This window comes from Gopherus flavomarginatus, chromosome 8, assembly GCF_025201925.1.
Source record: "Gopherus flavomarginatus isolate rGopFla2 chromosome 8, rGopFla2.mat.asm, whole genome shotgun sequence".
NCBI lineage: Eukaryota > Metazoa > Chordata > Testudines > Testudinidae > Gopherus > Gopherus flavomarginatus.
The window spans coordinates 3,128,013-3,141,651 of NC_066624.1; the positions used below are offsets into that span (position 1 = coordinate 3,128,013).

The 13,639-nt window shown below is 41.7% G+C and overlaps 1 protein-coding gene across 8 annotated transcripts in view; it reads right to left on the minus strand.

The window, feature by feature from the left end:
• Positions 1 to 13,639, minus strand: part of KLHL13 (kelch like family member 13) — a 130,874-nt gene that overhangs the window by 78,784 nt on the left and 38,451 nt on the right. For 4 of the 8 annotated variants that reach the window (XM_050964927.1, XM_050964926.1, XM_050964924.1 and 1 more), the window contains one exon: positions 12,816 to 12,887. The exons of 2 other annotated variants lie outside the window; for them this stretch is intronic. In XM_050964927.1, coding sequence (XP_050820884.1) covers positions 12,816 to 12,865 — 50 coding nt within the window. In that variant the 5' untranslated portion in view covers positions 12,866 to 12,887. Of the gene's footprint in view, positions 1 to 12,815; positions 12,894 to 13,639 lie in introns of those variants that run through there. 2 more of the 8 variants (XR_007775882.1, XM_050964922.1) reach the window with 1 other exon arrangement.

Below are 13,639 nucleotides of genomic sequence, written 5' to 3' on the forward strand. Positions count from 1 at the left end.
ATTTTTATATGAGGAAACTACAATACAAAGTCAGATCAGATTTTAAAATAAGAGGTTTATGTAACCAAATTAGTTTTTTCTTTTGTAGATCTGAACAAGTTCACCAATTACATTTCAGTGAAGTTTATATATTTTCCATGAGAAGTACAGGTAGGCATCATATGACCACTGTAATTCATGATAAGGGAGCAAACATCGCGGCATACAGAACAAGCTGTAGTCAGCAAAAATGCTCTGCTGTAAATCCTGTTTAGAAAGTGTTACAACAATCAAGCCTTGTGACACAAATCTATTGCCATTGTAAAGTCACTGCATTGTGCATGTACAGCTATGTGTTTTCAGACATTCATAACGATTTGATAATTGCTTTTTTTGCAGTTTAGCAAAGGATCTACTATTCATTAGGGACTCCCATGCTAAATTTCAGGCTTCAAAGCTTAGGCAATGAATGACTCTGTAGACACAAGCTTAAATTCAGATATATTCAGCACTTCCATGAGTCTAGATTCTGGGATCGCTTGAAGGCTGAAGCCTTTGAACTCTTACAGTCCATCTTCACATGGCATTCACGGGAAGTATGAAAGGATGGCAGAAGTGCTATTCGGTGTTCTGTCCAGGGTCTGGCTGCTGGTGAAGACATGCATGAAATCTTATAGCTGAGCCAGACATACTCTATTCCAAGCTACAGGATATAGCAGTCACTTCTCTGTGAGGGCCATTGCCAATTACACACACAACGTTTGTTAAGCAGCAATACGTTTGGTACTGTATACTGAAAACAAATAGACAGTCTCTACCCCTTAACGATACAGAATAAAAAAATGTTTTCCCCGAGCCGTTGTAAGCACTGGTAATATAACCTTCCACCCCCATGTCCTCTAAACATTTACATACAGATTTAATACAAAAATTACTGTGAATACACCAATGGTAGGCAAAGAAACTAACCTCAGAAGCTCTTCTAGGGTGCATTTAGAAACACTTTGTATTTACTCTTTTCTGCCTAATGTAAATATGGTAAAGGGACTCTACCATGTATGGGATAAATGATTTAGGGTGTGTTCAGGGTAAATGTGCTGTCACTCTTCTACGGAGAAAGTGAGAGGAGATGGCCCTGCCCTCAGAGGCAGGGGGACTGACAGATGGAGGAGATTGGGGGAGGGGGGGGAGAACACTGGCAGGCAGAGGGGAGCCTGAGAGAGAAAGACAGAGAAACAGAGAGTCTATGTAAACTGAAACAAGGAGAGAAGGCAGACAGAGGAACAGAGGGAAACTAGGACAGAGAGAAACGCAGTAAGTAAAAAGACAGATTGAACAGAACAAACATGCAGAAGCAGGGTCACCGAGAGCAGATTTGGGCCCCAGTGAAAAAATTTTGGAGGGCCCCCCAGCAAGGGCGGACTGGCTAAACAGGGCTGACGAAGCCGGGGAAGCTGGGCCCCAGAACTCTGCTAAACAACCAGTGGGGCCACTGAACTATCAAGATGCTAAAGGAGCACCCAAGGACGATAAGGCCATTGCAGAGAAACTAAATGAAATCTTTGCACAGGGCTTCACAGCTGAGGACATGAAGAAGACTCCCAAATGTGAGCCATTCTTTTTAGGTGACAAATCTGATGAAGTGTCTCAGATTAGGTGTCAGAGGAAGTTCTGGAACAAATTAATAAAACTTTGTAAGTCACCAGGACCAGGTGCTTTTCACTCAAGAGTTCTCAAGGAACTTAAATGTGAAATTGCAGAACTACTAACTGTAGTCTGTAACCTAGCATTTAAATCAACTTCGGTACCAAACGATGTCAATTTTTAAAAAGAGCTCCAGAGGTGATCCCAGCAATTACAAGCCAGTAAACCTGACTTCAGTACCGGGCAAACTGGTGAAACTATAGTAAAGAACAAAATGGTCAGACAGATTAACATAATTTGTTGGGGAAGAGTCAACATGTTTTTGTAAAGGGAAATCGTGCCTCACCAGTCTACTAGAATTCTTTGAGGGGATCAACAAGCATGTGGACAAGAGGGATCCAGTGGATAGAGTGTACTTAGATATTCAAAAAGCCTTTGACAAGGTCCCTCACCAAAGGCTCTTAAGCAAAGTAAACAGTCATGAGATAAGAGGGAAGGTTCTCTCATGGATTGGTAACTGGTTAAAATACAGGAAACAAAGAGTACAAATAAATGGTCAGTTTTCAGGATGGAGAGAGGTAAATAGGGGTGTCCCCCAGGAACCTGAACTGGGCCCAGTCCTATTCAATACATTCATAAATGATCTGGAAAAAAGGGTAAACAGTGCAGTGGCAAAATTTGCAGATGATCCAAAATTGTTCAAGACAGTTAAGTCCCAGGTAGACGGCAAAGAGTTACAAAAGGATCTCTCGAAACTGGGTGACTGGGCAACAAAATGGCAGATGAAATTCAATGTGGATAAATGCAAAGTAATGCACACTGGAAAACATAATCCCAACTATACATCTAGAATGATGGGGTTTAAATTAGCTGTTACAACTCAAGAAAGATCTTGGAGTCATTGTGGATAGTTCTCTGAAAACATCCACTCAATGTGAAGCAGCAGTCAAAAAAATGCACAGAATTTTGGGAATCATTAAGAAACTGACAGATAACAAAACAGAAAATATATTGTCTCTATATAAATCCATGGTACACCCACATCTTGAATACTGCATGCAGTATGGTCACTCCATCTCAAAAAAAAAATAGATTGGAATTGGAAAAGGTTCAGAAAAGGGCAACTAAAATGATTAAGGTTTGGAGAGGGTCCCATATGAGGAGAGATTAATAAGACTGGGACTTTTCAGCTTGGAAAAGAGACGACTAAAGGGAGATATGATAGAGGTCTATAAAATCATGACTGGTGTGAAGAAAGTAAATAAGGAAGTGTTTTTTACTCCTCCTCATAACACAAGAACTAGGGGGTCACGAAATGAAATTAATAGGCAGCAGGTTTAAAACAAACAAAAGGAAGTACTTCTTCACACAACACTCAGTCAACCTGCGGAACTCCTTGCCAGAGCATGTTGAGAAGGCCAAGACTATAACAGCATTCAAAAAATAACTAGATACATTCATAAGTAAGCAATCAATTTGCAAACATCTAGAAGATAATAAGGTAACAAGTGACAGTCAACACGGATTTCTCAAAAACAAATCTTATCAAACCAACCTGACAGCTTTCTTTGACAGGGTAACAAGCCTTGTGGGTAGGGGGGGAAGCAGTAGCTGTGGTATATCTTCAGTTTAGTAAGGCTTTTCATACTGTCTCGCATGACCTTCTCATAAACAAACTAGGGAAATAAAACCTAGTTGAAGCTACTATACAGTGGGTGCAAATCTGGTTGGAAAACCTTTCACAGAGTAGTTATCAGTGAGTCACAGCCACGCTGGAAGGACATGAGTGGGGTCCTGCATGGATCAGTTCTTGGTCCAGTTCTGTTCAATATCTTCCTCAATGATTTAGGTAATAGCATAGAGAGCACACTTATCAAGTCTGCGGACGATACCAAGCTGGGAGAGGTTGCAAGTGCTTTGGAGGATAGGATTAAAATTCAAAACGATCTGGACAAACTGGAGAAATGGTCAGAAGTAAATAGGATGAAATTCAGTAAGGACAAAAGCAAAGTACGTCATTTAGGAAGGAGCAATCAGCTGCACACATACAATATGGGAAATGACTGCCTAGGAAGGAGTACTGAGGAAAGGGATTGGCGGGAGAAAAATTCTTGTCCTATCCTCAGAGGTTAAGAAAAACAAACAATGGCCTTAAATTGCAGCAAGGGAGGTTTAGGTTGGACATTAGGAAAAACTTCCTAACTGTCAGGGTGGTTAAGCCTTGGAATAAAATCGCCTAGGGAGATTGTGGAATTTCCATCACTGGAGATTTTTTAAGAGTAAGTTAGACAAACACCTATCAGAGATGGTCTAACTAATACTTAGTCCTGCCATGAGCGCAGGGGAGTGGACTAGATGACCTCTTGAGGTCCCTTCCAGTCCTATGATTCTATGAAGGATAGGTTCATCAATGGCTATTAGCCAGGATGGGCAGGAATGGTGTCTCTAGCCTCTGTCTGCCAGAAGCTGAGAATGGGTGACAGGAGATGGATCACTTGATGATTACCTGTTCTGTACATTCCCTCTGGGGTGCATGGCATTGGCCACTGTTGGAAGACAGGATAGTGGGCTAGATGCTCCTTTGGTCTGACCCAGTATGGCCATTCTTACATTCTTATCAGTTCCTGATCATTTGTTCTGGTCATCCCCTATCGATTCATGTGGTCCCAGAGATCCAAAACAAGACTACCTAAGGTCCTTCAGCAATCATGGGTCAGGTATTGATTTTCATGTTCCAGTTTTAAGACCCATCCCACTAAATCAGTGATAACAACTGACAAAATGCAGCCCTGTATTCACACCCAACCCACGACTGTAATAGTCTTTGTACAACATATGCCTTGTAAGCTATCATTTGAAAATTAACAACATCTTAGTCAATATCATCATGGTGGAATGTATTTAGCAACATTATATGTAAAGTTATAAATTCCTGCTGAACGATGCTGGTAGCACACGTCCAAACCCACATAGCCCAGATTAGGCAGGACTGGTCAAGCAGGTCTCCAGCTAAGGAATGTGTTTATTCAATTTACATATAAGTAGTACACAAGGTCCTTGAAACAGCAAGAGGGAGGCAAGGCAAAATCTACATTTTAGCAAACATCATGAAACCTCTTTCACAAGACTTCATCCTCACAGAGGGAATAAAATTTATCTAGGAGTAACCCTAAGGAAAATGCAATTTCAAAAGGTGATTGAACTATAAAAGTGAGGGGCAAAGACACCCCAAGTCTCTCCCTATCCATCGCTCTCTTTTTCACCTAAGAAAAAAGAAACAAACCTTTGGGAGCAGATCCTGGCCTGAGAATTTGGTCAGCAACGTTACTGGGAGCCTGCGGTAAGAACTTCACCGTGAACCAAGTCTAGTTTGTCAAGTTCAGAAAGTATTTTCATCTTTCTCTTGTAACCATTTCTGACATTAAAGCCTTATAATCACCTAAAACCCTGTAGTTAAACAAACTTGTTTTATTCTTTAATTAAAATCAATCCAGTATTGTAAATTGTTTGGTAACTCCATTTAAGATGGCAGCCAGCTGTATACTGATCCCCTTAGTGGGGCAGCAGACCTAATATCAATGGCGGATTAGCCACTAGGCCACTGTCCACGGGCCCTGGCCAACTGGAGGGTCCTGGAGCCCCAGCTGTTGGACGGGGCAGGGAAAGCCTCCATGTCCCCAATCCTGCTCCCTAGCAGCAGCTGTGGGGCAGCAGAGAAAGCCCCAGTGCCCTGACCCCGGTCCTCAGCAGCAGTGCAGGGGGTAGCAGGGGAAGCCCAAGCACTAGGACTCCTGCTGTGGCCCAGGACTGGAGGAGCTCTCGCTACCTGCCATGGCCTCAGGGCTGGGGAAGCTCAGGCTCCCAGCTGCGGCCTGGGGCCATGGCGGAGGGACAAAGCTTCTCTGGTCTAGGGGCCACAGGGGGAGGGAGAGGAGCAGAAAATAGCAAATCGGTTGAGGGGCTGCAGTGAGAGGGCAGAAGGGGGGGGACCCTGGGTGGAGTATGGGCAGAAAGGGTTGGTGAGGGGCCCCACTTGTTCTGGCCTAGGGCCCCAGGATACCTTAATCCATCTCTGCCTACTATATCTGGAGTGTCTAGGAGACAGTTGAGACGTTTGAGGGGAAAATTTGGGACTTGGAATGCGTTGAGGTCACTCTGCAAGTACACCTCTACCCCAATATAACGTGACCCAATATAACACGAATTAGGATACAATGCGGTAAAGCAGCGCTCCGAGGGGGCAAGGCTGCACGTGGTTTCACCTATAACAGTAAGATATTTTGGCTCCCGAGGACAGCGTTATATCGGGGTAGAGGTGCAGTAACCTGAGGCTGCTGGAAGCCAGAGTGTGGCTGGTCTTTGCCAACAGGCTGCTGGGGTCAGAGTTGTCGGAACAGGGCTGTAGCTGTACACAGACATTCAGCAGGGGAGGGATAGCTCAGTGGTCTGAGCGTTGGCCTGCTAAATCCAAGGTTATGAGTTCAATCCTTGAGGGGGGCATTTAGGGATCAGGGACAAAAATCTGTCTGGGGATTGGGCCTGCTTTGAGCAGTGGGTTAGACTAGATGACTTCCTGAGGTCTCTTCCAACCCTATGATTCTATAAAAAAAGATGTGACCTGCATGCTCTTTGGTTGTCTGTGAGGAGCTTACATTGGGAGTTACTACAGCAAAGCACTGTGAGGCACCTCAGGTTGCAGAGCAGGGGTGACAGCCCCTCAGAGATCTGGATTTCACTCAGGAGTATATCATATCAACCACATCATATTTCTTCTCATATAAAAAAACTCCCAGTCATTTTGTTTATTACCTACCTTCCTAGCACTAGTATTCAAACACTTTCAAAATTTCTTCCTTACATGCCCACAGTGCTTGGATTTGCCATATGCAAGATACCATGAGGCTGGCATACCGTGAATGCCTCCCACTTAGTGACTCATTTAAAGCTCTCCTGCTCACCCTAGCTAATCATCCAGGAGACTGATGCCCCTATTAATCAAAGCAAGGATTACAAGCGGAGGGGAAAGAATGTGATCTAGAAGATCTATGATGTAGACAAACATACAATTTATTTTTAAATTTACTTTACATTCTTAAAATATGCATGAGAATTTTGACATTGACACAGCCAATAACGACATATAAATACAAAATGCCATTAAGAGAGACACAGTATTAGTTTGGCTGGCCAGCCTTGAAACAGAACCTCCTGAAATTTTCAAACTAGTTCAGGATCCAACATAGAATTTGTCAGGACTGATTTTATTGACAATAAAACCATCTGGAGCTCCATGCAAAACAGAAATTCAATCTGGGAAGTCCCAACTGTTTGTTTGAGAAGACTGACACTGCACCCCATATTCTTCATAGTGATATTATGACATGATTATTGCATAATTATGTATTTTTGACAAGAACGAATGGTGATGTAAGGTGGAAAAGTTATGATTTGCTGAATATGATTATTCTATTTGTATGCATGTATCATTTATCATTCAAATGTAGTTACACCTAGGTAACACCCACTAGGCAAGATACTTTCAGTCTAGATTGCCCTGAATCGGTCCTTCCCAACCAGCTATGAGCCATTAGGGAGAACAACAGGCCTCAGGAGAAGCTTATCTCTCACCTGTGAAGCCTTCCTGAGAACACTCCAAACAGCCTGTAAGTAATGGCTGCTATGACTCTACAAGGACATGTGACCAGGCCACATGATTCTGGATTCCATCTTGGGATGTCAGTGTTTTTCCACAAACTGGTCTGGGAACCAAGTTTGGAAACAAAGGGTTCCCAACGTATGCTAAGGCTACAGAAGGCAAGGAGTGACCTCATCTGTTGTTCTTCACTTCCCACACATGAGAACTCCTGGAAATACCTGAGGAGCAAAGACTGAACTGGGGGAAGTGCTGGACTCAGGCTAAAGGGATTTCTAGCCTGTGTATGAAAGATCTGGGGATTCCAAGCTGTAAAGCAAGTGCAACTTGCCGCTTAAGAATCTGCAGCCTGCTTGTACCATTAGCCAGGGTGAGAATTTGCTAAATCATATCCTATCCTTCTAGTATCTTAGATTTAGTTTGCGTTTTTGTTTATTTACTAGGTAACCTGCTTTGACCTGTTTGCCATCACTTATAATCACTTAAAATCTTCTGCAGTTAATAAACTTGTTTTTGTTTTATCTAAACCAGTGAGTTGGAGTGAAGTGCTTCGGAATCTTAGCTCAGAGAGGCTGTTGCATATTCCTCTCCACATTGGGGGGGTAGGAAATCTATGAGCTTATGCTGTACAGTTCCCTGTGCAGCGCAAGACTGTAATAATTTTGGGTTTAAGCTCCAGAGGGGGTGCATGCCTGGGGAGCGGAGAGTTACCTAGGCCACTTGTTCTCAACCAGGGTGACCCCTAGGAGACTTCAAACAGGGCCAACCTTAGACTCGCTGGGGACCAAGAAAGAAAGCTGAAGCCCAGGTGCCTGTGTCCTGCCACTCAGGGCTGAAGCTGAAGCCTGACCAATGTAGTTTTGTGGTAGCCCGTGGCATGGGGCCCCAGGCAATTGCCCTGCTTGTTACCCCTAATGCCAGCAGAAAGCCAGTTTATATGCAGAAAGCCACTTATTGTGACACAGGTGGGCTGCGGAGTTCTTATAGCATGTTGAGGGGGGGGCCTCAGAAAGAAAAAGGTTGAGACTCTCTGACCTAGGCTTTAGCCTGTTGGTTCATGAAGTAGCTAGTCAGAGAGCCCGCATGTAATTGCAGCTAGATGTGTCCCTACCAGGGTGTATGCTGGTGGAAGTGTAAGATCTTGTCACAGCAGCAGCACACTGTGAAAGGAAGCCCAGGCTGCTGCGTCAGAGGGCTCAGTGATACCCCAATTCCAGGCATCACCCTGGGGGGAACCTGTAACAAAGACATCACCTCTTTTAGAGGTTTTTGGCTGAAGGAGTGGATTCTTTCAATTTAGTTAAAGAAGTTTTGCCCTCTAATTTGGGATATAAAAAGAAGATACATAAATCGGAACTTGGATCACTATATTGACTTTTTTTTGCTTTACTTTTTGAGTAGACTTCAGTTTGAACAAATAAGCTGTATATATTCTGTGATGGGGCAAGGCCAGATGGCTACAGTAAAGTACTGAGAAACAGGTATGTTAGCCCCAGGCTAAACAAATCCCTAGTACCCTGGTAATCAAATGGCAGTTGCTCCAGGTTAATCAAGGCACCTGGGGCCAATTAAGATCTTTCTAGAAGGCAGTGGAGATAGCTACTTTAATTAGAACACCTGCAGCCAATCAAGGCAGGCTAATCAGGGCACCTGGGTTTAAAAAGGAGCTCACTCCAATCAGGCAGAGAGGAGCAGGAGCGTGTGTGAGGAGCTGGGGTGAGAGAGTGAGAGAGTGAACTGCTGGACGATTGAGGAGGACAAGCATTATCAGACACCAGGAAGAAGGTCCTGTGGTGAGGATAAAGAAGGTGTTTGGAGGAGGCCATAGGGAAGTAGCCCAGGGAGTTGTAGCTGTCATGCAGCTGTTACAGGAGGCACTATAGACAGCTGCGATCCACAGGGCCCTGGGCTGGAACCCAGAGTAGCAGGCGGGCCCGGGTTCCCCCAAACCTCGCAACCCCTGATCAGACACAGGAGGAGCTGACCCAAACTGTGGGTTCCACAAGAGGGGAAGATCACTGAGGTGAGCAAATCCACCAATAAGCGCAGGACCCACCAAGGTAGAGGAGGAACTTTGTCACAATTCCTATTAAGAAGTCTGAGGAAAAAGGAACAATAGTTATTGTGATAGAAGTTTTCTTTTCAGACAGGTCATGAAACACCAACATCAGGGGGAAAAACAGCTACACAAAGACAGCTACAGTTCACCTGGCTTTTACGTAATAAATGCCCTTGTTCTAGCAGTGTACCTCATACAAATAATTTTAAGCATTTCTGATAATGGATTGTACCTCTTATAAGCTATAAATCTTGGATCCACTTAGAAGACCACACACGTGCATATGATACATTGCATTTTAGTGATGTTTCAAAGTAAGGCTTTCCAAGTATATCTAACAGATTTCATCCTTCTCCCCTCCAATGGACGATATATGCTATGAGGATCCCTGTAGTGGCTCCCAGAACCACAGCTAGTTTAAATACTACTTATCCCACTTTTTAAAGGGTGACAGTTGCAGTTTATTAGAATAATCCCTCCATGCTGATATTTCTAAGACAGAGAATTTTGTTTGTATATAAACAGAGTGCACTTATAATTCCTATAAGCATACTAAATTCTCTCTGCCTGGCGAGTTGTCTCAACTACTTCAAGTCTAGGAAAACTGAAAGGAAATACTCTTATGCTGATGCACAAAGATGACTGGAACATTTAGAAACAACTAAAAAAAACTCAAGTATCTCTGTAGGAAATTGAGAACAGATTACTTACAGTTCAGTATGCGAGGTAAATGAAGCATTAATATAGAAGGATAATGCAATTCTAAATATAGTCAGTATCTGAAAACACCATAATGAGTTTTGTTTTTAGAAAAAGTAAAATGAGTTAAGAGACAAACTTAATAAAAAGTCTAAAGTTGTAGTTGTACGGTTGGTACATCCACTCTTCAGTTAAAATATCCCTCTAGCGCACAGACCTGCACTTCCTGACTTAGTCTGTGGTTTCTCCAGAGTACAAATATCAGGATTAAGCGACAGAATAGAGCAAGACAAAGTGTCGCTTATCAATATCTATTTGTTTATTTCCAGATAATACTGGAATGAGGTGAAGCCACTATTACAATCTGAACAATCTATTCATGTCCTTTCTTACATGCATGTTTCATACCCTGCTAATTGAACACTGACATAAAAGAGTATTTTGCACCCTATTTATAATGTGCTGATGAATTAGTAACACTTAAATTTGAAATTTTGTCTTCAGCTACCAGGAGCTTCCTGGTAAAATTAATTAAAGGTATACTCACGTCCTAGCTTCTTAACACTACCCAGTGGAAGATTTCTCTCTACACTGCATCCAACTACAATAAGTATATTGACATTTGTAATCAATGTGGAGAGCTGATCAAAAGAGCATTTTAAGAAACTACCTGAAGCAATATCAAAACCGTTAGCAATTTTCTTGAACTCATGGAGGATGAATGAGGTTTCAGAGGACTGGAAACAGCAAACATTGTAACCATCTTTAAAAATGGGAACAAAGAGAACCTGGAAAATTACAGACCAGTCAGCCAAAAGTGGAAAGATATGTGGAAAGATACTAGAGCAAATTATTAAACAATCAAATGAAAGAATAAGAGGGTTATAAGGAATAGCCAACAGGGTTACTGGCCTAATGGCTGGGGGGGAAAGAGTAGACGCGAGATATCTTAGTAAGGTTTTAGTAAGGTTTTTGACACAGTCCTGCAAATTAGGCAAATGTGATCGAGATTAAATTACTGCAAGGTGGGCACACAACTGGTTAAAAGACCATACTCAAAGAGTAGTTATCAATGGTTGGCTGTCAAACTGGGAAGGTGTATGTCTGTCCTTGGTTCATTACTATTCAATATTTTCTCTAATGATTTGGATAATGGTGTGGAGAGTATGCTTATAAAAATCTGTGAATGACACCATGCTGGGAGGTGTTGCAAGCAGTTTGGAGGACAGGATTAGTATTCAAAATTACCTTGGCAAATTGGAGAATTGGTCTAAAATCAACCAGATGAAATTCTATCAAGACAAGTGCAAAGTATTTCACTTAGGAAGGAAAAGTCAAATTCATAACTACAAAATGGGGAATAACTGGGTAGGCGGTAGCACTGCTCAAAAGGATCTGAGGGTTATAGTGGATTACAAGTCAACAATTTGAAGCAGCTATGAAAAAGGCTAATATTCTGTGATGTATTAACACTATTGTCAAATATAAGATATAGGAGGTAGCTGCCCCACTCTACTCAGCCCTAGTGAGGCCTCAAGCAGGAGCACTATGTCCAATTCCAGGTGCCACACTTTAGGAAAGATGTGGACAAACAGGAGAGAGTCCAGAGGAGAGCAACAAAAATGACGAAAGGTTTAGAAAACTTGATCTATAAGGAAAGGTTTAAGAAAACCTGGGTATGTTTAGTCTTGAGAAAAGAAGACTGCAGTAGAATCTGGTAAGTCTTCTAATATGTTAAGAGCTGTTATAAAGAGAATGATAAAATTGTTCTCTGTGTCTACTGAAGATAGGAGAAGGAGTAATGTGCTTAATCCGCACCAAGGGAGATTTAGGTTAAGTATTAGGGAAAACTTTCTTATCACAAGGACAGTTGTTCTGCAACAGGCTTCCAAAGGAGGCTGTAGAATTCCCCATCATTGGAGGTATTAAGAACAGGTTGGACAAACACTTTTCAGGAATGGTCTAGGTTTATTGGGTTCAGCTTCAGTGCAGAGAGATAGTCTTGATGACCACTCGAAATCCCTTCCAGTCCTACATTTCTATGATTTTATATAAGGGACTCTAGAACCATTCCAATTATATAAAACATGATTGATCCCAAACAAGCAGAGTTTATGACAGAGTTCAAAACAGAAAGAAAAGGCTGAAATGCAGCTGCTAAAACAATCTGGAGTTTATCATCTTCTAGTATATAAAGAGAAGTGTCTAGATTCCTACCCTGAATCCTAGAAAGGCTGGGTAACAGTTAACTGCATCAATAATAGAAAGCTGAAGTTAAAAAAAAAAGAATTCAAAGAAAACAGGGCAGTTGAATTCAGAATTTTGTTTTAAAGACACCAGAATTCCTCCTCAACCAGCCCAGCAATCAAGTGTCTTTAGCATATTCTGATTGTGTTCCTGACAAAGAGCAAGAGCAGATCCAAAAGACTGGTACGCTTCACTAGATAGACTGGGGAGGGATCTCTAACTGATTCCTTGCATTTTACTTATAGAACTGCAAGCTTTTCATTTTGGAAAAATCATGTACTCTATGTCAGAGGAACAAATAAACTTATGAAGTGAGTAGCATATTATGTGTTGTATGTTTTATTTCTCAAAACATTTGCTTTTGTTTTTGGGGGTGCTTTTTTGTTCTGTTTTGTTTTGTTTGTTTTTCAGATTTCTTCAAGCTTTTCCAGAAAGAAAAAAGGAATAGGTTTTCGAGGTTAAGAAAAATCGCAGCCACCCTGATAATAAGCACAGAAGACGCTGCCTGATTTTACCTACTTATATAAAACATACCTGTCATGAAGCACTGCTGACATCTCCCCTCTGAGCACAGAATGATCCATGCCGTCAAGGTTAGTAACTCCCCTGTTGACCAAATGAGATAAAATATAACATGTAATTTTAAAAAGGAGCAGCCACCCTAAAGTGTTTTTAACATGAGGGTCTTAAAAATGCAGTCACTGTTGAAGATTCATGAAGCCTATCTATTGTTTTGTTATGAAAAGGTGGCTTTTGTTTTAAATGGAAAGAAAAAGCACAACAGAGTGACAGAATGAACAATAGGTCCATTGTATAATTAATTGATTGTGGCACAGTAAATTGAAGCACTGCTTATTGCCATCCTACCTCCTCTCCCTTTTCAGTTTTGAACATATTTTTAACATTTTGTCTGTCTTTTAGAAACTATTTTCAGGATCTTGTTGAAAAGCCATTTTTCTACATATCAAAACAACTAGAAATTACTATTCATGAACTAAAATCTCTCAAGTAAACAAGTATAAATATCTAAACACTACAGAAATAAACTGACAATCCTCAGTAGAGAGAGCCATCCCCCTAATGAAACATTTCTTAGAACTATGTTCTCCCCATCTCCTTCACAAAATTTGAATGTATATAAGATATATAAGCCAGTTTAGCACAATTTTACTTTCAAATCCTCAGTAACCGTGCCTGCATAACTATCACTCTGGCAAACACGAAGTAAATGAACATTTTACAAGGTACTGCATTTAGATCCTGTCTGTGCAACTAGAAAGGACTGCTAAGAAACTGGTTAACCTGTTTGGTCACATTCCACCCTGTCAACAATGAAGTAGCAAAGATGTTTTTGGAAG